General features: G+C 40.5%; 1 protein-coding gene across 45 annotated transcripts in view; it reads right to left on the bottom strand.

Annotated features, from left to right (window-relative positions):
• The window catches only part of PHF20L1 (PHD finger protein 20 like 1), a 73,840-nt gene that overhangs the window by 8,438 nt on the left and 43,339 nt on the right, over positions 1-22,063 (bottom strand). For 28 of the 45 annotated variants that reach the window (XM_086337403.1, XM_086337407.1, XM_086337405.1 and 25 more), the window contains 5 exons: positions 18,578-18,634; positions 17,257-17,364; positions 5,631-5,795; positions 1,848-2,029; positions 772-871 (listed from right to left, as the gene is read on the bottom strand). In XM_086337403.1, the coding sequence (XP_086193529.1) occupies positions 772-871; positions 1,848-2,029; positions 5,631-5,795; positions 17,257-17,364; positions 18,578-18,634 (612 nt within the window). Of the gene's footprint in view, positions 1-771; positions 872-1,847; positions 2,030-5,630; positions 5,796-17,256; positions 17,365-17,470; positions 17,594-18,475; positions 18,635-22,063 lie in introns of those variants that run through there. The other 17 variants (XR_015141146.1, XR_015141148.1, XR_015141150.1 and 14 more) reach the window with 4 other exon arrangements.

The following is a 22,063-nucleotide window of genomic DNA, read 5'->3' as shown; positions in this document are numbered from 1 at the left end:
CTCATCTTACCTCTAACCACAGAGACTGGCAAACAGGAGGAATCCCATAAGTGCTGCTAGATGAATGAATGAACAAATGCCTACATTCATGAAGGTTTAAATAACTCTCCTGCTTCTTCGTGTTATTCATCTGATAGACACAAGAAAAGGCAGCAGCCTTTATCTGAGATGCCTCCATGGGTTCCGCCGGGGAGCTGGAAGCACACACCACATGCAGGACACTGCTGCTCAGAGCCCCTGTGGCGAGGAAGGCCCAGGTGCAGGAGAGGCAGGTGCAGGAGTTCCTCCCGGCGCTGCCAGTCTAACTGTCTTGAGCACAAGGCACGTGATACCCAGGGTCCTACTTGCCTCATCAGTGAAACAAAGGGGCCGGCCATGGTCCCTGGGCATCCCACCTGCTCTAATACTGCAACATCATGCAGCACTCCCAGAAGCGCATTCAAAATCCCGTCAGGAGGAGCCTGAGTTCAGGCTATGAATGCATTCAAATAACCATGTATTAGCCTATTTAGAAATCAACACACAGGAGTACATTAAAGAGATAGTTCTTCTCCAGGAAAAAGCCACAACCCGGTCCTTCCTGTAAGGTGTTAAATTATGCTGATGAATTTATGCTAATGTTTTAAGTAATTGATGTGGAAAATAAAACTTAACAGCAAAAAACACTTTTAAGTTTTAACAAGGAAGCAGTGTCTAGCTGACACGGAAGGTGGGATGTCAGGCGGTGGACGTACAGTGGGACCTGTAAGCGCAGGAGGGATGGAGGCTTACCCGGGGGGTCCCGGCAGATGTAGCAGAGGTACTGCTCCGGGATGCTCTCCTCCAGCAGCCCCATGCACACGCTGTGCTGCCAGCACAGGCACTCTTCACACTGCCGGAAGACAACCGCGCTTTACTTGCCGGGAACCGAGACAAGCCCCTTCTCTTCAGCTAGCTGGCTGAGTCCTCCTGCAGCTTCGGCCCGCTCACTTCTTAATCCACGTCACAAAAGTGAGTCATGACTTACCATGAGCTTTACTTTACTTAAAGTAGACTATTTCAGGAACTTCCTCTTGTTGCACCCATTAACATGTGCTTTAGTAAACGGGTTTAATCACAAGTCAGTCAAAAACTATGTCTCCTATTTCCCACATTCTTAAAACTTAAAAATTACTTATTAGAGAAATTAAAAAAAGAAAAAAGCAACTTTGAAGCAGTGTGTGAGGCAACAACCTCATGAAGTACTACTTGTGTGGTGAACCTACAAACTTGTAGTTCCCTTATTTGAGAAAACCATTGGAAATCGGGGAAAAGAAGAGTAAGAGGGAAGTTACTCTTTCTTCACTTCTAGAACTAACACCTTCAGATCTTCCAAACGTCATCACAAAACATGGGTTATGCTTTCCTTTTGTCTCAAAGATCCCTTTTCTACAGGGAGAGGTGATATGTAAGGGTAATCCTTGAAACAAAGCTTTCCTTTAATCTTCGATATTCCGGAAACTCTGTTTCAGTATCTCCCTTGAAGGGTGACTAGACAACATAAATCACTAGACAACAGGATCCAGACCAGCAGAACAGTTCTATGGTTTCCCCTTTAGTGTGGAAGCTTAGCCATTTTAATGGCTCTTGGAAAGAATTTTAGCTCGTAAACCTCAAAATAAACACCCTGGAGACAGGTCTTCGGGTAAGAAAACTACACTTCAACTGAAGATGAGACCTGCCAGTCGTTAAAACTGGTACTTTAAACGTGATGACAAGCTAGAAACCTCCATCTTCCAAAGGACGGGGAGGAAAAAGAACACAGATGCCCCCACGCACATGCCGAGCACCTGGACCGACTGATTCCGTGTGAAGGGAACACAGGTCACCTGAATCATAAAGCCATTCTCCTCGTCCAGCTCACAGATGCATCGCACAATTTCATTAAGGGCATCGTCTTCATCCTGAGACTCTTCGAAATTCGTTGAATCAAAGTCCTGATTGTACTCATCCCCACTGAGGAGCAAACTCTCCGTGGAAGAATCGTCCAGGAATTCCATGTCCGATAAGTCTAGAACATACATAAAAGTGCGCTCAGCACTGCTTTTTCCATTTTTATGTCATTTTCTAGAAAGAAGGGCGCTATGGGAAGTGTGTATAAGCTATTAAGTATTTAGACAGGGAGGACGGATGAATGGGAACAGAGTATTTGTTGCCAAAGAAACATATGATTTTTGAAGCTTGGGTGACTGTGATTGTTTTACATCTTATGTTAATACCATTATAAGTGACTCAGAAAGTATCCTCTAGTCCAGGTGCTTATAGAAGTGATGGCCAAAGTGGATATTAATAACTAAAATAGGCAGTCTTCAAATGCTTTCACAAACATTATCCCTTCTGATCCTCACAACAATGGGTCACAGAAAGAGGTTTTATTATTTGCACCATACAGATACACAGTACTTCAGGGAAGTGAAGGAGCGTGCCTAGGAGCTAACAGCAATACGACTCTTTAACAATCTCAGGAACAGTAACCACCACTGCACTTCAGAGACAGACCACATGAAGCACTTTATATGTAAGACACAACCTGCCTGGCAGTGTAGCCAGCGTGTGGTAAAGCGAACTGCGTGCCAGGACTGCCTGATTCTAGAGCCTGTGCACTCATGGACCTCACCGGGATTTCTTAAACTGGGATTATGAGTTCCCTGAGGAATTTAATAACATTCTAAATTTCTTTTTGATAAAAATCCTCAAAAAAAAAAAAGTACATCCCAGAAGTTAGATTATATGGATGACCACTACAAAGACTCTATTTAAGTGCTAGGTTTTAGGTTTGTTCTTGTAACAGGGTCAAATCAAAGACTACCATTTAGCTCAGGCTACTCAGGAAAAACAACTGAGGCAAATATAAGGAAATACTTGAGTGATGACAAAGGGAAAGAAATGACGGCAGGACACTAGAGGTGTGCTGGAGTGTGAGTGGAGAAATGCTGGGGAACCTGAGTCATCCCACTGCCTGGAAGCTGCTAAATGGGGGCCACCCTCAGAGCAGAGAGGGTTCCTTCCTCTCTACCTCACCTCCCTAACTTGCAGTCATGTGCTCAGACATTCCTCCACTGCTGTTTATTCACCTCCCCTTTCTAGAATGTCAAGCGTGCAGGAGAACAAGGGCTTTTGCACTGCTGACTGCTCTGCAGCCAGTGCTCAGAGTGAAGCCTGATATATACGACAGCCACTCCAGAATGTTTCTGGAAGTGGGGAGGACGGAGTCGTGATATACAGAAAATTTCCTTTTCAGACTTAATCAGATCAGATGTAAGCTGCCTGAACTCAAACCACGTAATTCATGCTATTTGTATTCTAAATATTTCACACGCTTTAGAGTTTCCTTATCAGCTTCCAATCTTGGCTATTTTCTCCCTGACTCAATGTTTTTGAATGTTTTGTTTCTGATTTATAAAAAGTTAATGTTTTATAGAAAAACACATGTTTTTTTCTCCTTAGAATCTTGGGACATCTTGGAGAGTGAAGTCAGTAGAAATGAGGATAATGGTAAAGAAATACAAGAAAATACTCAAGCAGCAAGAAGTAAATCAATTAGCTATTATAAAATATTTCAATATTAACAATCTGAGTAAGAAATTTCATTTATTCATACTCTTCCTAACTTAAATCCAAAATCTGTATTTTTCTCTTGGGCTTTCCTGAACACAAGTTCATGTTTCAAAATGACAGACTAGAACACAGATAAACAGTTTCAAACACTGCTGCACACATACATGGTATTAAACGGATGACAATCATAACAGTAATGAATTTAATTTAAAAACTATTACCCTTAAAAGGAATTAGGGTGTATCTTACATGGGCTTGTATAACCAAAACAGCCAGGCTTTATGGTGTTAGAAGGCAAATTTGATATATTGGCCAGAAAATCCAGTCTGACTAACTCACATCAAAGCAATATTTGGCTGAATTCTGGAGGCTAAGTAAATGGGTCACAGGGTTGAAAGTTAAATAAGAAAAGCAGGTACAGGTTCCCTCTCGCACTGGACCACCACCTGTTGACAGCTCCAACCAAGCGGCCCCAGCACACTGCTGCCCCCAGAACTATCACTCCTGTTTCCAGACAATATTCCCCAAGTGCGCTGTCCAGGTCAGCACTGCCTGGGAACTTGTCAGAACCCAGAAATTCTCTGGGTAAGGCCCAGAGATCGGGTATAAGAAGTTCTCTAGCTGGTTCTGATGTACCCTCACATTTGAGAACCTCCCCACTTTCCTTCTCAGGGCTCAGCACTTGAACATGTGAAGGGCAAGGGAAGCCAACTGACTGGAGGGCACACGCTCAGGACACTCTTTTCAGCCACGCTCACCTGTTCTAGTTCTGGCCACACCACTTGCCCATCCCCCACTCTCCATCACTCTGCATAAACAGGCAACCGTCAGACCTTGATGACTCACAGGATGGGGGTTACCTGATTTTCAACACCGGCTACCAGGGCTATCTTGCCAGGATCTGCCCTCCCCAAACCCCCAGACCTGTACCCTGCTGCAGCACCTAAAATACCTGGTATTTTAGCCTCACATCAGTGAATATAATGTACACCTGAGGTTAAGAACCACTGGCCCAAAAGGGAAAAGGGCATGGACCTTTTCCCTAGTCCTCCCTCCCCTGTTTTTCTTAGATTTGAGATTTAAAATATCTCACAAGTGCTATGTGCTTATTTTAGGGTCAAGGGAAGAATATACTTTTCTCTATCGTGAGCTAGAGGGGAGTTGGGCCTGGAAGAGAGCAGGCGGTAACAGTGCCAAAGAGAAAACATGACCTGGCATCCACCATGCAGGGCACTCAATAAGACAGGGCACCCCCTAAACAGTCCTGGGATTTCACACAGGATGGAGCCCCGTCCTTTACCTTCCATTCCCTGACTGTGCTGGAGCTCTGGTCTCAAGCCACTGCTATCAATGTCTATAGTTAAGAGTCTCTCTTCCCATTGCTTAGAACACTGGCAGGAGAGTCCTCAACCCCTCCACCATCGGGACTCGACTTGCAGGAAAACCTGAACCATTCCAACTCCAGGGCTCGTGTCATCGCCTAACTGGCTTTCTGTCAACATGCCTAACACCTGAATGTGTTCAGATCACCGCCTGGACCACATTTCCAGACTTTTGGTTACAGAAATATCTGTGATCCGGAATTCAAAGTGTCTTTTTAAACTAGGATAAAAATCTGGCAGAAAAAGCATTTTCTTAGGAGTTAAGATAGACCTTGGTTTGAATTTTAATTCTAATGCTAATTAGCCCTATAAGTTACTTAACCTATAAGCCTCTGCTTGTTTACACAGTGTGGGTAACAATATCTATTTTATAAGCTGGTAGTGAAGAATATGAAAATACATGTAAAAACAGCCACAGAAGACCAGTACATGGTGGACACTAATTGTTTCCTTACCGCCTGTCCTACAATTAAGTAGAAATGCTCATTTTACTTCATATAAATTTTAAAAGTAGCTAAATTTCTAACGTTGAAGTTTTCATATTGGTTTATGGAGTAACTTTTTAAATTGTGGGCCCTGCTCAGACAGGACCTGATCAAGTATGCGCTGGTCTCAGTTCCACATTTAAGAATCGTTAAGACTTTGTTTTAAGCATTACATGGTTACACATACTTTCACCACTAAGATCAACTGACAAGATTGCCCTTGGGTACTGATATGTTGTATTTTTCTCCGTAAACATGCTTCGCAGAGCCAGAGAACTCCCAGAAGATCGAGTTAGTGGAGAAGAGCACCTTTCCAAAAATTCTAGGGAACTGTCTTCATAGTCTGAATAGTCTGCAACATAAGATACATAGAGAAATATTAATAAAGTATCAAGTAATCAAGAAGAGTCACTACAAAAATAATGAGAAGGTCATGTTTTATGACAAATAAACAAGCATGCCACCACTTTCTCTTCTCATCCACGAGCAGCTAGATCATCATGCATCTGATGAACTGGCTTTGGCAAGAACATTGGAAGATACACCCCAGGCAGTGTCTACCCAGCAGGGAGCACCAGGTTTTAACTGGTATCCACAAACTCTTATTAAGTAGTCCAGAAGTGAACAAGGATTATAGCTACATTTTCTCTTCATCATAATCACAGCTATGTCTGAAGCTAAGATGTGGAAGATGGAAATTAACTGTTTGCTTTTCTTTTTAGTAAAGAGATTCTCATGATGTCTAGCATGTCAATTATCATAGTGATAATTCAATCAATCAATTCTTCAGCAGAAAACCTCTGAACTACATTAAATGGTCCAGAAAGAAATTAGTCAAAGTTCTGTCTTCCTCAGCTTAGACTGAGTCGTGCAGAAGGACTGGCTGAGTTGGGTGCGGTCAGGGGGCAAAGACAGGAGAGAGTGTGAGTCTAGGCACATGGGGCGGCCACCAAGCAGAACCCTGGGCACACCTGAACGACGGGACAAGCCCGTGGCCAGAGCACGGTGAGGGAGGGAGGGAGGTAAGAAATGAGGCCAGAGCGACAGGAGCCAGATCACACTGAAGGTAAGGTTTTTTTTTTTTTGGTTTTAAAGGAACAAAAGTCAAAGTTTGTAAGGAGGAGCAGGATGTGACACCTGTGTTTTATAGCTGTGGAATGGAGGGGGGAGTCTGGGGAGCACAAACAGAAGTGGGGACACAGTTCAGAGGCAGTGGTACAGACCAGACAAGAAATGCTGGCAGGCTGGGCTGGGAGGATGGCGGCTGAGGTGACATTTGAAAGCAGACGCAGTGATCTGCAGACTGGAGACGGAGGGCTGTGAGCCGCCATCATGGGCAATATCCAGGTTTCTGCTTGAACAACTTGGTGCTGAAACTGGGGTTCTGAGATGAGGCGGAAGCATAAATAGGAGATGGAGAAATCAGAAACGAAATGTGAGTTCAGCAGAGGGCTTTTGAAAGAAGGAAGATCCTACACATTGTCCATACAAATCTAAACATGTGGTAGGGGTGGTGATGGGGGTGGGGGTGGGGTGGACACGGGAGACATGCCAGGACTCAAGAATAAAAGGACAGGCAGTTCTTCCATTTGGCAGAGGTAAAAGAGAGGACATATTCAGGTAAGTACAAAGATGTGGTGGAGAAGAGATGAGCCAGTGTTCATCTGATGGCTTCCATTTCCTCAACTGAGTGTGAGGCAAAGGATGTAAACTAATGCAGATGAGAGAATAAATGAGAGGTAGAAAAGGCTGAAGAATCATAGAGAATGGAAAGCAATGTTTACAAGAACAGTCCAATGCTGGTGCACACTGAGTCTCAGCCATTTGCAGCTGGTGGTTATGGGAGAAAGAACAATGGTCCCCTAAAATGTCCAAGGCCCAATCCCTAGAACCAGTGGATATGCTGAATCATATGGGGAATTAAGGGGAATAAGGCTGCTGATGGAATCAAGCTGGTCATCAGATGACTTTTAAATAAGAGAATATCCTGAACTATCTGGGTTGGCCCAGCATAATCACAAGGGTCCCTAAAAGAAAGAGGGAGGCAAAAGAGTCAGTGCCAGAGGGATGTAAACTAAGACAAGACCTGAGCCGCCACCGCTGGCTTTGAAGATGGGGCGGGACATGAGCCAGGACATGCGGTGGCCTCCGGAATCTGGGAAAGGCAAGAAAACGGATTCTCTCTAGAGCCTCCAGAGAGGAGTGCAGTCCTGACACCTTGATTTTAGCCCAGTAAGACCCATTTTGGACTTATGACCTGCAGAACCTTAAGATCATCAATGTGTGTTGTTTCTGACTCACTGTTAGGTAGTGGTGTGTGGCAGCAGCAGTGGTCATCCTAAACACCATGGCATGGGCCATGTTCATCAAGGGCTCTCTAGGTGCCAAACAGGACCCTAAGTGTATTACAGGTACCAACTACTCTTAATCCTCACAGCTCTCCAACAAAAAACTACTACTGTCAATGCTGTTATACAAATGAAAAAACAGGCAGAAAAGGTTAAGCTGCCCAAGAAGACACAGCTATCAATGGCAAAGCCAACATTCGAACCCAGACAGTCTGACTACAGAAGCCTTACTCTTAACCAAAAAAGCATTATTAGTGGATTTTGCATCTGATACACACTGGGAAGCTTGTTAAAACCACTTTTCCCAGGCCTCACGCCCACATCATTCAGCAGTGGGATGCTCCCAGACGATGCTCACACTGCCAGACCTGAGTCATCCCTCAGAGCCTCCCTGGAACTGCAAAATTGTCAGCATCGCATTACTTGAGCACAGGTGTGGAAATGCGAAGGGGATCTACTAAATGCTAGCCAGGTACTGAGTACTTCATAACAATATCCTTATGACATCCTAACAATGAATCTACGTAGCAAAAACTATCACCATTTTATACACAAGGAAACTGAAGTGTATAGAATTTAAATAACTTAAGCTCTAAGTGTCGCAATCGGGATGTGAACTTGCACACTCGGCTCTTAAAAGCTGCCCTTTTACTGACTACATGTTACAATGCCCTCTCAGAGAAAGTGGAAGTATTGGTTCAGTACAAAAATGTTAGAAATCTCAATTTGTTATTAAAAACAAAACATGGAGGACATTTAATCTCTGTACAGTATATTAGCATTGAACACAATTTCCTAGCACTCTACACGCATTCATGTTAAGTCACTTCAGTTATGTCTGACTCTTTGTGACTCTGTGCACTGTAACTTACTGAGCTCCTCTGTCCACAGGATTCTCCAAGCAAGAATTCCAGAGCAGGCTGCCATGCGCTCCTCCAAGGTGATCTTTCCAACCCAGAGATCGGACCCATGTTTCTTATGTCTCCTTAAGTCTCCAGCAAGTGGGTTCTTTACCACTAGGTGCCACTTGGGAAGCCCTAGCCTTCTACACCGAACCTGTATTCCCCAAACTCATGCCCTATGGCTATTACAAATAGAAGTCTACTGCTGTGTTTCAGGGTTAGAGCAAATGTCATCTTCTTCATAAAGCTTCACCAAGTAGAATTTATTTTGTATCAGTTTTACCACACACACAACACATCATGGTAGACATTTATGCATACTCCTTACCACTCCTAACATACATGCTTGCTTACAAACACTTAGAAAGGAATCTTTGTTTTTACTATACAATACTTTGGATTCTCTTTGCATTTCTCATTCTAGTTCTCTTAAACCTCTGTATGTCTTCATTTCCCCATATTTACAGATACATAAAAGACAAGGAGATGAAGCAATTTGCTTAAAATAACAAAGTTAAACACTGGCAAAGATGTCACTCTTAAAATCCCAACACAGCATTTTCTCACACACACGGACTGAACACAAAGTTAACTTTATATTATGTAAACTAAATCTGGTAATCAAAACATCTGTCAACCCACAGTTGTATGGAATAATTATAAAGGATCGTTTAACTACTATTTTCCATAGCTTCATTTAAACTAACAGATAACTACTAAGGACTTAGTATGTTAACAGACACAATAAAGGAAGGATGCACAGCCTAGAAAACAATATTTAAGGCAAGGAGGTAAAAATTAACAACACAGCATGAAAATTAAGACTCAGAAGCTAGATTGCCTCGGTTTAAATCTGCTTTTCTCCACTTACTAGCCATGTGAGCTTGGACAGCTCTCTTTATCCTTCTGTTTTAGTTAACTGTTTATAAAATGGGGATAACAGGCCCCACCATGAAAGGTTAATGTGGGGATTAAATGAACTAGTATATGTAAAACACCTAGTATTTGGTACATAATAAGCATCACAAGATATGCAAAATTGCACTGAGTGGTAAAAGGAAAAGAATTTTTTAAACTCCTTGTTGGTAGTAATTGCAGACTAAAATACATCTTCTATTAGGAACGCATGCAGTAATAATGTGAATTCTTTAAAATTTAAGATGTCCTTAAAATTTCAAACTTATTTAAAACCCCCTATTTAAGTTTAAAGAACACTCTTCTAATTTAATCACCTGGGGGAAAGTGTCATTTCCAAGATGAATTAAACAGCCCAGAATAAATTTTCCTCAAATGTAATAATTAATTGCAAAGATGCTAGTGATTACCCGATCTAACACCTGCTGTGTACAAAGAGCAATGCTCCTATGCATCGCTAGTCTATACCAGGACTCTGTTTTCAAAGTTAAGATTTTCATTTATAGACCTGATTTTACAATGCAAAGATATAAGGTTCTTTTTAATTTAAAAACATGCAACTTTTTTTTAAAAGGTTTATTTCTTTAATATGTGCTTAGTTGATCAGTCATGTCTGCCTCTTTATGGGCTGTAGGTCACTAGGCTCCTCTGTCCATGGGGATTCGCCAGGCAAGAATACTGTAGTGGGTTGCCATTTCTTCCTCTAGGGGATCTTCCCAACCCAGGGATCAAACCCATGTTTCCTGTGTCTCCTGCATAGTAGGTGAATTCTATACCACTGAACCATCAGGGAAACTCCACAGCTCTTTATAAATAGTGGCGCCATAGGTCATGGTAGGCTACAAGTCTGAGGTGCAAATTTACTCTGAACTTGTCCAAGACTTAGTCATCCCTGGAGAAGGAAATGGCAAACCACTCCAATATTCTTGCCTGGAGAATTATATGGACAGGGGAGCCTGGAAGGCTGCAGTCCATGGAGTGGAAAAGTCAAACATGACTAAGTGACTTTCACTTACTCATCCTAATCATTCTCCTTTCTTTAAGTCAATTCTCTTTTTTGCTCCTGCAATCTCACTTGCGGTCACTGTCCCTCACTCTGCTACCAAGTATGGCCTGCTTCTTACTTTGTTCTTCATCAGCCGCTCCCTGTCTGTTCCCCACTGTCACAGGTGCTTCAGAACAGGAGATTCTGCATCTGCTACAGCATATTGGAACAGTCCTGTTTGCTGATGCGACGTTCAGTTCAGTCGCTCAGTCATGTCCGACTCTTTGCAACCCCATGAATTGCAGCACGCCAGGCCTCCCTGTCCAACACCAACTCCTGGAGTTCACTGACAGTCATGTCCATCGAGTCAGTGATGCCATCCAGCCATCTCATCCTCTGTCATCCCCTTCTCCTCCTGCCCCCAATCCCTCCCAGCATCAGAGTTTTTTCCAATGAGTCAACTCTTTGCATGAGGTGGCCAAAGAACTGGAGTTTCAGCTTTAGCATCATTCCTTCCAAAGAAATCCCAGGACTGATCTCCTTCAGAATGGACTGGTTGGATCTCCTTGCAGTCCAAGGGACTCTCAAGAGTCTTCTCCAACACCACAGTTCAAAAGCATCAAGTCTTCGGCACTCAGCTTTCTTCACAGTCCAACTCTCACATCTATACATGACCACTGGAAAAACCATAGCCTTGACTAGATGGACCTATGTTGGCAAAGTACTGTCTCTGCTTTTCAATATGCTATCTAGGTTGGTCATAACTTTTCTTCCAAGGAATAAGCGTCTTTTAATTTCATGGCTGCAGTTACCATCTGCAGTGATTTTGGAGCCCCAAAAAATAAAGTCTGACACTGTTTCCAGTGTTTGCCCATCTACTTCCCATGAAGTGATGGGACCAGATGCCATGATCTTCGTTTTCTGAATGTTGAGCTTTAAGCCAACTTTTTCACTCTCCTTTTTCACTTTCATCAAGAGGCTTTTTAGTTTCTCTTCACTCTGTGCCATAAGGGTGGTGTCATCTGCATATCTGAGGTTATTGGTATTTCTCTCGGCAGTCTTGATTCCAGCTTGTGCTTCTCCCAGCCCAGGGATACAGTGGAAGTTAGAAATAGATTTAAGGGACTAGATCTGATAAATAGAGTGCATAAAGAACTATGGATGGAGGTTTGTGACATTGTACAGGAGACAGGGATCAAGACCATCCCCATGGAAAAGAAATGCAAAAAAGCAAAATGGCTGTATGAGGAGGCCTTACAAATAGCTGTGAAAAGAAGAGAAGCGAAAAGCAAAGGAGAAAAGGAAAGATATAAGCATCTGAATGCAGAGTTCCAAAGAATAGCAAGAAGAGATAAGAAAGCCTTCCTCAGTGATCAATGCAAAGAAATAGAGGAAAACAACAGAATGGGAAAGACTAGAGATCTCTTCAAGAAAATTAGAGATACCAAGGGAACATTTCATGCAAAGATGGGCTCGATAAAGGACAGAAATGGTATGGACCTAACAGAAGCAGAAGATATTAAGAAGAGATGGCAAGAATACACAGAAGAACTATACAAAAAAGATCTTCATGACCCAGATAATCACGATGGTGTGATCACTCACCTAGAGCCAGACATCCTGGAATGTGAAGTCAAGTGGGCCTTAGAAAGCATCACTACAAACAAAGCTGGTGGAGGTGATGGAATTCCAGTTGAGCTATTTCAAATCCTGAAAGATGATGCTGTGAAAGTGCTGCACTCAATATGTCAGCAAATTTGGAGAACTCAGCAGTGGCCACAGGACTGGAAAAGGTTAGTTTTCATTCCAATCCCAAAGAAAGGCAATGCCAAAGAATGCTCAACTACTGCACAATTGCACTCATCTCACACGCTAGTAAAGTAATGCTCAAAACTCTCCAAGCCAGGCTTCAGCAATACATGAACCGTGAATTTCCAGATGTTCAAACTGGTTTTAGAAGAGGAACCAGAGATCAAATTGCCAACATCTGCTGGATCATTGAAAAAGCAAGAGAGTTCCAGAAAAACATCTATTTCTGCTTTATTGACTATGCCCAAGCCTTTGACTGTGTGGATCACAATAAACTGGAAAATTCTGAAAGAGATGGGAATACCAGACCACCTGACCTGCCTCTTGAGAAACCTATATGCAGGTCAGGAAGCAACAGTTAGAACTGGACATGGAACAACAGACTGCTTCCAAATAGGAAAAGGAGTCCGTCAAGGCTGTATATTGTCACCCTGCTTATTTATTTAACTTATAGGATGCAACGTTAAGGTGACTTAAAAAAAGCATGCCCTTCCTGCCCAGATGCTTCGGTGTCTCCACTGGAATACCCAAGGCAGCCAAATACCCTCAGCTAGTTCATCTGGCATCTGTCCTGCAGTGTGACACTTGTCATTTCTGCATTCTGATGTATCATCATGGGAGAGAAGTCACTAAACAGGAATCTGTGGTTCCTGGTTTCTGTTTACCTAACTTATGGTTCTCTCCGGTATGGCTTCCACAGAGCTGTCTACGAAGGGGTGGGGTCAGACAGAAAAGCTGAGGAGCAAGGCAGATTGGTCCAAGTTTTTCTTGGGAAGTGGGTCCAAGTTTTTCAATGCCATTTTGATCCCATGTCTTCAAATTTACTTTGCTAAGTCACTTCAGTCGTGTCTGACTCTGTGCGACCCCACAGACAGCAGCCCACCAGGCTCCCCTGTCCCTGGGATTCTCCAGGCAAGAACACTGGAGTGGGTTGCCATTTTCTTCTCCAGTGCATGAAAGTGAAAAAGTGAAAGTGAAGTTGCTCAGTCGTGTCTGACCCTTAGCGACCCCATGGACTGCAGCCTTCCAGGCACCTCCATCCATGGGATTTTCCAGGCAAGAGTACTGGAGTGCGGTGTCATTGCCTTCTTTAGAGTTAAAGAATACAGAAACTTTATATTCTGTGGGAAGATCAGATGCTATTTTTGACCTATAGAGAGAGTTAAAATCTGAAGAATTTACCAACAATGATTACAAATTCTGAAAGTACCTCATTGGCGTCATAGTTTCTGAAACTGTTTTTTAAGTATTTGATGCATATGGGGGAGAAATGGGTATGACATAAAGCAGGTAAATACTACAAAATACTTAGATACCCACCATGTACTCTGAGAGAGTATCACTGTCACTTTTGGAAGGTTCCTTTGTGCCACCTTTCAATGTGAACTAAAAAGTCCTTTCTCTACCTCAGAGGCAACACTAATTCTGAATTTCTATTCATCATTCTCTTGCTTTCCTTTATGCTTTTGCTACATACATTGGAATCTCTAAAAAATATACTGCTTAGTTTTACAACTTTTCGATGTTTACATAAATGAAATTGTAAAACTGTACATGTTTTCCTCTGTGACTTGATTTTTAGCTTTGTTCATGAGATTCCAATGGGTATAATCCATTTATTTTACACAGTGACACAGATTCCACTGAAGGACAGGTGGACACAGGCCAACGCCAGTGCTGCCATGAACATTCCTGCACATGTCTCCTGACAGACCATGTGAGTTTAGTTCGGAATCTGGGGTCAACTCTACTCTCATCAGAAAAACATCACGGCTTCCCCATGGTGGCTGTGCCGCTATCTGCACCTCCTCAGCACTTCTGGTACCATTCACCTCATACTCTCTGCCAATACGGCAGAGGGGAAATAGATTTCACTAGGTTCTAAAAGTTACATTAGGCAGCTTCACCTAAGAGTGTGCATTGTCTTGTATAATCACTTTCAGGTTTCCACTTCTGTGAAATACCTATTAAACTCCTTCGTCCATTTTCCTACTGGGTTTTCTTTCTCTTTTTGATCTGTAAGGGCTTGAAATACATTCTGAATACTAATACTCTGTCAGGTATTTATGTTATCATTATTTTCTTATGGTTTGTGTTGTTTTTTCACTCTCTCCATAATGCTTTTGATGAACCAAAGTTCATTTAAGTCTAGTCACATTTTCAACCTTTTCTTTTGGGTTAGCATTTTTCATTTTCAAATCTCTGCCCAAAAAGCACAAAGATGACTTTCTATACTTTCGAAGTTCTATAGTTTCGTCTTTCACGTAGGAAGTCTCATCAATATCAGTCTGATTGTTGTACATGGTATAAGGTTGGAGCCCAGTTTTATTGTCACTATATGCATTATAAATTATTCTAATACCAATTACTTACCTACCAAACTAAGATGTCAGCTTTGAATAAACTAAGTTTTGAAATATGTATGATCTGCTTTGGATTATTCTGTTCTTAACGTATTCTATTCCTTCAAAATACCTCCCGGCTTTGATAACTGAATAGTAACTCTCCTTATTCTTCTTCAAGAGTGACTATCTCATTCTTGGCTCTTTACTCTTCCATGTTAAGTTCAGAATCAGCAATGAATCTATAGATTTATTTCAAGCGGCACCTTTTCAACAGTAATCTACTACCCCATGAATATGAATCATTTCCCCATTATTTAGGCTTTCTTTATGTTTTTAAGTAAAGTTTTACACTCTGCTATTCAAAGTTTTTTTTTTTTAATATAAGTACACAGGAATTCATCAAATGGTTTTTCTACATTTATTCAAACTATGTTACTGTGGTGAATTTCATTAATTCATTTTCTAATGTCAAACCAACTTTGCATTCCAATCCTATATGGTCCTATTTTTAAACATCCTGCTAGATTTAATTCCCTGTGTTTTGCCTCTTTGTCCACAAATAAGAACAGCCTGTGACTGCCCTTTCCCATACTGTTCTCTTCTGATTTTGAGAGCAAAGCTATTTAAACCAATTAAAATAAATTTTGGGGCTTCCCAGGTGGTTCAGCGGTAAAGAACCCACTTGCCAATGCAGAAGACCTGGGTTCAATCCCTGGATCGGGAAGACCTCCTAAAGGAAGAAATGGCAACCCACTCCAATATTCTTGCCTGGGAAATCCTATGGACAGAGGAGCTTGGTGGGCTACAGTCCATGCATGTGGTCCCAAGAGAGTTGGATACAACTGAGCGCCTAAACAACAATAATAACAAACTGAATTTGGAGTTGTATGAGTTTCCCAGAGCTGCCCCCAACAAATTACCACAAAACTGGTGGACAGAAACAACAGAAGTTTATTCTCTCAGTTCTAGGGGCCAGAAGTCTAAAATTAGGTGTCATCATTTAATTTTGGCATTTTTCATTTTTTGCTACTTTTTTTTTTTAGTTCCTTAATTTCTGTTCATATGTTTATCATTCATGTTCACTTCTACTTTTTCTGGGCTTAATCTTTTCTAACCTCTTAAGCTGGAGGCTTAGCTGACTTTGAGCCTTCTTTTCTTTTGTAAGCATGTATGGCAATATTCTTCTCACAAGTGCAATCTTAACTACATTTTCAAGTTACATGTATAATATTTTCATCACCTGCCAGGTTCTTAACATCTTATTTTCCCTTTGGCATTGTCTTTCATCCATGAATTATTTAAAAATATTCTGCTTGATTTCTAAACATATGGGGCTTTTTGTCTTCTCAATAGTGATTTTAAGATAACTCTACAGGCAATAATACTGGAGTTGGCAGCCATTCCCTTCTCCAGGGGATCTTCCCAACCCAGGGATCAAACCTGGGTCTGCTGCATTACAGGGAGACTCTTCACTGTCTGAGCCACCAGGAAAACCCTTAAAATATGTTGAGGTTTGCTTAAAGTTGCATCCCATGGTCCATTTTAATAAATGTCTGAGTCTATTTGAAAAAGCTGTCTACTCTGCAGCTGCTGAGTTCAGTGTCCTGGACAGGTCTGTTGGATCAACTATGCAGCTACCATTTCTTATCCTTACAGACACTTCTGGGTTTTGTGAATTTATTAATCACTAAGAAAGATATGATGATGTTATTCAGTGATAAAACTTAGAAAGATGTAAAGTGAACTCAACCTTTATCACTATATGGTAACCTCCTATCTCTAAGAATGATTTTTGCTTTAATGACTATTTATTATGGTAACTTCCTATCTCTAAGAATGATTTTTGCTTTAATGACTATTTAGTGACAAGCTATTGTTAGAAAAATCATTTGTTTTTTCTCCAAGCTTTTCTAAAATTATTTTCTCTCACTTCTGGAAAGCTAATTCAAAGGACTTTAAATTCGAGATTGACAGAAATTCCTTCACAGTACACAGAGGGGTCCTTGTTCAGGGTACCTAGTCCACGAGATTGACAGAAATTCCTTCACAGTACACAGAGGGGTCCTTGTTCAGGGTACCTAGTCCACCATAACGCTGGCAATGAAAGACTCTAGTCATTGCAAGGACTAATTTACAGACCACTTAACTTACTAACTGTAGCTAAACAGGCAAGATAAAGGAAGGTTACTAGACGAACTGCTCAGCTCTCAAGAACATGGGAATACTATCTTACCTCCACTTTGTAAAAGAGGATAGCTAAAAGAACCTTAGATATTAAAAAATGGGAATCACCATTTTAGCGTACAGGCAGCCTTCTGTATCCACAGGTTTTGCAACTGTGGATTTAGCCAACTGCAGATCAGTTTTTATTTCCACAGATCTATGCAGAGCCCACAAGTATCAAAGGCTGACTATACCATGCCATTTGATACAAGAAACTGGAGCATCTGTGGATTTTGGTAACTGCCGGGAACTAATACCCCAGATACTGAGGAAGGACTGTACTTACCATGCTGCTTAGATTTCTTTTTCTTTTTCTTCTTCTTCTTCTGCTTTGGTTTGTAGTGATCTTTGTCCCTCTTCTCTTTTCTTTCTTTATCCTTTTCTTTTCTCTTACCTAAATGACAAAAAGTGAGTCAGTTAGTAATCATGACTGATCCCGAGTTGTTCCCTTGGGTTAACCTAAAAGCAGCATTTATGGTTTAATCAGCTATTCCAGTCACCTGCCCAGAGTGGATGGATTCAATTAAACTGTTCCTGTCATGAGTCTGGAACTCCTGATTAGCTTACTGGGCTATAAGAGGGAATCTTCATTAGCAGTGTTGAGAAATCCCAACTCCTGACACCTTAAAGTTAACACAGACAGTAGTTAAAATTCTTAAATGAGTAATGTAACTCAGTTTCCTGATGTGGCAAGAAATATACTCCACAATTTAAGAAAAACTTGACCGAGGAGACTCAGAATTTCCATACAAAATTTAACAAGAAAATGTATTAGAAGATGAAGAAGACTTGAACTTTTTTCTTTGGGAAAAATATTAAAAAAAACTAAGTCAAATCCACAAATAATTCCTTCAGTCTTTCAATAGTTTCCACGTATATAAGAATGAAGATAAAAAGCACAAAGAAGTAAAAATTTAACTCATTAAACTAATTTTTTTCTTAAAAATTTTAAAATATTTCTTTTTTCCCAATCATATGCACTTTAAAGAAAATGTACAGATGTTAAAACAGTATCCTAGAATACTTTATTTAAAACTAACTCATCACACATATTCAACTATTGTCCAACTCAGAAAGGTTTAGCCCACAGCTTACCAACCACACTGAACCAACTTTGAGTAACTCAAGCTCCAGGGAGCTAATTTGTAGAATATTTAAGACTATTATCCATTATTCCAAAACTTATAGTCATGACAGCACAGAAGACAGAAAAGACAGCAGAAAATTTAGTATCTTTTTATAAAGAAAGTAAAAAAAAAAAGAAAAAAGGCTGGGAAAAAAAGGCTATTTTATTTTACCATCCATTCTCTAAGGATCAACAATATTAAATGGCACCATATTTTTAAACAGTCATAATTTCAAAGATGTTCAAAAACATCAAGTTCTCAGAGAAAGCCTTAAGGTTCCTTGACAAAAAATACACATACTACTACAAGACATGTATTAGGAAACAACATATTTGGAGGTGAATAAACTAATAAACACTAAAACAGAGGATCACTTACACCTACAGGAGCACTAACAGGTAAAAAGTAAGGGATAGACTACGTCCTCCCACTGCCAAGCCATCTACAGTCTTTTGCTTAAAGATTACTTTCTGTTCATACCAAATGCAGTTGAGCTTTTTTCTTCCAATTTCACTTTTTTTTCCATTTTCGATATTCCTGCAGGTTTAGGGGAAAAATATTTAAGTTTAGTCAGAAAAGGTTAAGAGTATGAGACAATGTTTTAAATTACAATTGCTCACAAAACTCTACCCAAGACTCTTTTCCCATAAAGGTCTACATTATTGCCTCAACTAGTAACAAAGAAGTGGCATTTCTTACTTCAAAGAAATAAGGATGATGTTTGGTCCTTCACACTATTCAGATTAGATTCCTAGTTCCACCATCTATTAGCTGCACAGTCTCGAGGAAATCATTTAATCTCTCTGTGCTTCAGTTTCCTTATCTGCCAAATAGGAACAAGAGTATCTACCTACTGCTGTTATCAGCACTACGTGAGTCAAAATATATAAAATGATTAGTGTCTGATAAATAATGAGTGGTTTTTTTAACTTTTCTCCTTTATGGTGGAGTAATTTGAGAGTGCACCATTTCTAAAAATAGCATAAATGTGGGTCTAAACATAAAAAAATGTTAGGGTGAATGCACTAGGCCATCAGTTCAACTCTGGCACCACAGCCTTTGGCAACCCAGGAGATGTTGGAATGCACTCCAGCAGTAGGTCCATGTAACATTTCTGCTCCTGTGACAATTATGACAAAATGCTATTCCTGTCATCCAAATGAAATATCAAATTTCACATTAAATTATACTGGTTTTCAACAATCTGCATAAATTTTTTAAACTAATATTGAACCTCTGTTGCCTAGAACAAATGGAATACCTCTGAACTCCATCGAATGTGTTATGAGGTAATGAGAAAAGCCAAAACAGAATTATTCTATAAATCATTTTTGGTCTTTATCCAAATGTAAGATATAAAGGCTTATTAACACATAAAAAATATTCAACTTAATGGCACTTAGGTATTATTATCCAATAGTCCAAAATACATTCTTAAACCAATAGTACACCTCAATAACTGTGTTGCTGTTTAGACACACTAAACCAAGCTTCTCAACTCATATTCAGCTATTCCCAATGCTAATATCTTATCTGTGTCTAGGGTTAATCTAAGAAAAAGACTCTAGCACACTTAAATACAATTTCAGTCTATTAAATTATGCTCTAATATCACCATTTATGAGTTCTTTGACTTTTAAATCACTCCAATAAAGTATCAAAAAAGCTAGCATTTGATTCACCTTACTGCAAATAATTTACATAAATTAAATAAAACACAACAAAAATATAAAAATACCACTCAGCTTGAACTAAATGTTAATGAGGTTAATAATTTATTCAAATTCAATAAAAATATTGGTAATCTCCCTGATAAAAAGATTTCTTATGACCAAAAAATGAAAAGAACATCAAAGAGAAATGAGATTAAACTTCCTTATTATCAAGACTGTTGAACAAATGCCTCATTTCCTTTCACTAATCACTGCTTACTAACAATGACTGCATACCATGACATTTTCAAAAATTTAATGCGGCATTCTTGACAATGACAAGGCATTTACGACAGAAACAATAAGAGATTTGCATTCTAAATCTTAAGTGATGGTAGAGATACACCAGAAGCAGCCCTTGACCATGATTTTTGCCCCCGTAGGGCCCTAATCTCTGGGAGCACTGAGTCTCCAGTGTGAAAGGTGGAAAACGTCCAGAATCCCCTGCGTGCAAGCTAAGCCACTTCAGTCACGTCTGACTCTTTGCGACCCCATAGACAGTAGCACGCAGGCTCCTCTGTCCATGTTATTCTCCAGAGAGGAATACTGGAGTGGGCTGGCGTTTCCTACTCCAGGGGATCTTCCTGACCCAGGGATCAAACCTGCGTCTCTTATGTCTCCTGCACTGGCGCCACCCGCATGTTGTGCCTGGGTGCTCAGTCACTCATCATGTCAACTCTCTGCAGCCCTATGGACACAGACCTCCAGGTGCCTTTTTGTCCATGGGTTTCTCCAGGCAAGAATACTGGAGTGGATTGCCATGCCCTTCTCCAAGGGTTCTTCCAGACCCGGGAATCAAACCTGTGACTCCTGCGTCTCCTGTGTAGCAGGCATGTTCTTTACCCACTGAGTCACCTGGGAAGCACCTGGGGTGATTCAAATGAAAGAACTGCCTTTCAGGGACACCTTTTCTGGCTGGAATGTGTGGGATCCCTCAGGCACTTGGAAAACAAACAACATGGTCTTGACCCTCAGCTCTGGAACACAGGTCAGCATAGCAGAACATATACAGAAATTATAATATCAGAGTGCTTTCAGGAGGATCCGCTCTAGACTGTTTTCACATGTTCTGGTGGGTCCCAAACCTTTATATTTCTTTTTTTTTTAATTGGAGGAAAACTGCATTTCAACAATATGTTGGTTTCTATATTTCTTAACTATTAAATTTCAAAAGTAAAACTAGGGAACTGAGAAAAGCTTGTCAACATTTAAACAAGGATATTAAAGTAAATATTCCTATAGGCAATAATGACAGGACTTTTAAAAACATTCATGCACAAATAGATTTAAAAATAGATCTATTTAAGAATTCCACAAAAGAACAAATGTCATTTTACGAGACATTCTCTACATTGTCTTTATTTCACCATGCACCAGAATTTGGGAACCAAAGTACTAGGTTATTAGTTAAAAGAATAGTGATTTGTAACTAAATTTAATCAACAGACCTTTTTCAAACAAAATACTATATAATGGACAATATATATTACAACCCCAACCCCTAGCCCTGGCCAAACAAAAAACACGATAAAAAACAAATGGAGCTGGTGCACTGGGATGACCCAGAGGGATGGTATGGGGAGGGAGGTGGGAGGGGGGTTCAGGATTGGGAACACGTGTACACCCATGGCAGATTCATGTTGATGTATGGCAAAACCAATACAATATTGTAAAGTAATTAGCCTTTAATTAAAATAAATAAATTTAAATTTTAAAAAATAATAAAAATTAAAAAATAAAAAAAACAAATGGAGCTATTCAGATTAAAGCAAGAGAGACAGATCTCTGAGCCATATCTGCTTTCATGTCACGGAAAGCCCCATAATGCAGATGGTTTCTTCAGTGTGTTAAATATCTGATTTTTCTGGCAATAAAAAAAGAGGCTATCCCTGAGACTCTCCATGGAAACCCCAGGCTTTGAATAAACCATGAACATTTGGTGTGGGGGTGGAAGTAGATTAAGGAGTCTCTGGTTGTGGTTTGGTTTGGTTTTGTACAATTCTGGAAAAAAAAAAAATTGAAAGCCACTCTAAAACAAAAAGGCTTTCAAAAAATAAATGTGAAGTTGGTGTAAGATGATGGACTAACCACCAAACATTTAAGATGCCTGCACAGCACCGGGCACAGGCGACTCAGCCACAAGTCAGTCTGATTGTTGGCCCATCCTTTCATACATTGAGCTTCCAGATTTAAACTCCTTAAAGAAGTGAAGTGAAGTCGCTCAGTCGTGTCCGACTCTTTGCGACCCCGTGGA

The sequence above is a fragment of the Bos grunniens genome, chromosome 14, assembly GCF_055505025.1.
Source record: "Bos grunniens cultivar Pamir isolate PY7600 chromosome 14, Bosgru_T2T1.0, whole genome shotgun sequence".
Taxonomy (NCBI): domain Eukaryota; kingdom Metazoa; phylum Chordata; class Mammalia; order Artiodactyla; family Bovidae; genus Bos; species Bos grunniens.
The sequence above is the reverse complement of the archived record's forward strand: the minus strand, read 5'-3'. Positions and strand labels throughout refer to the sequence as shown.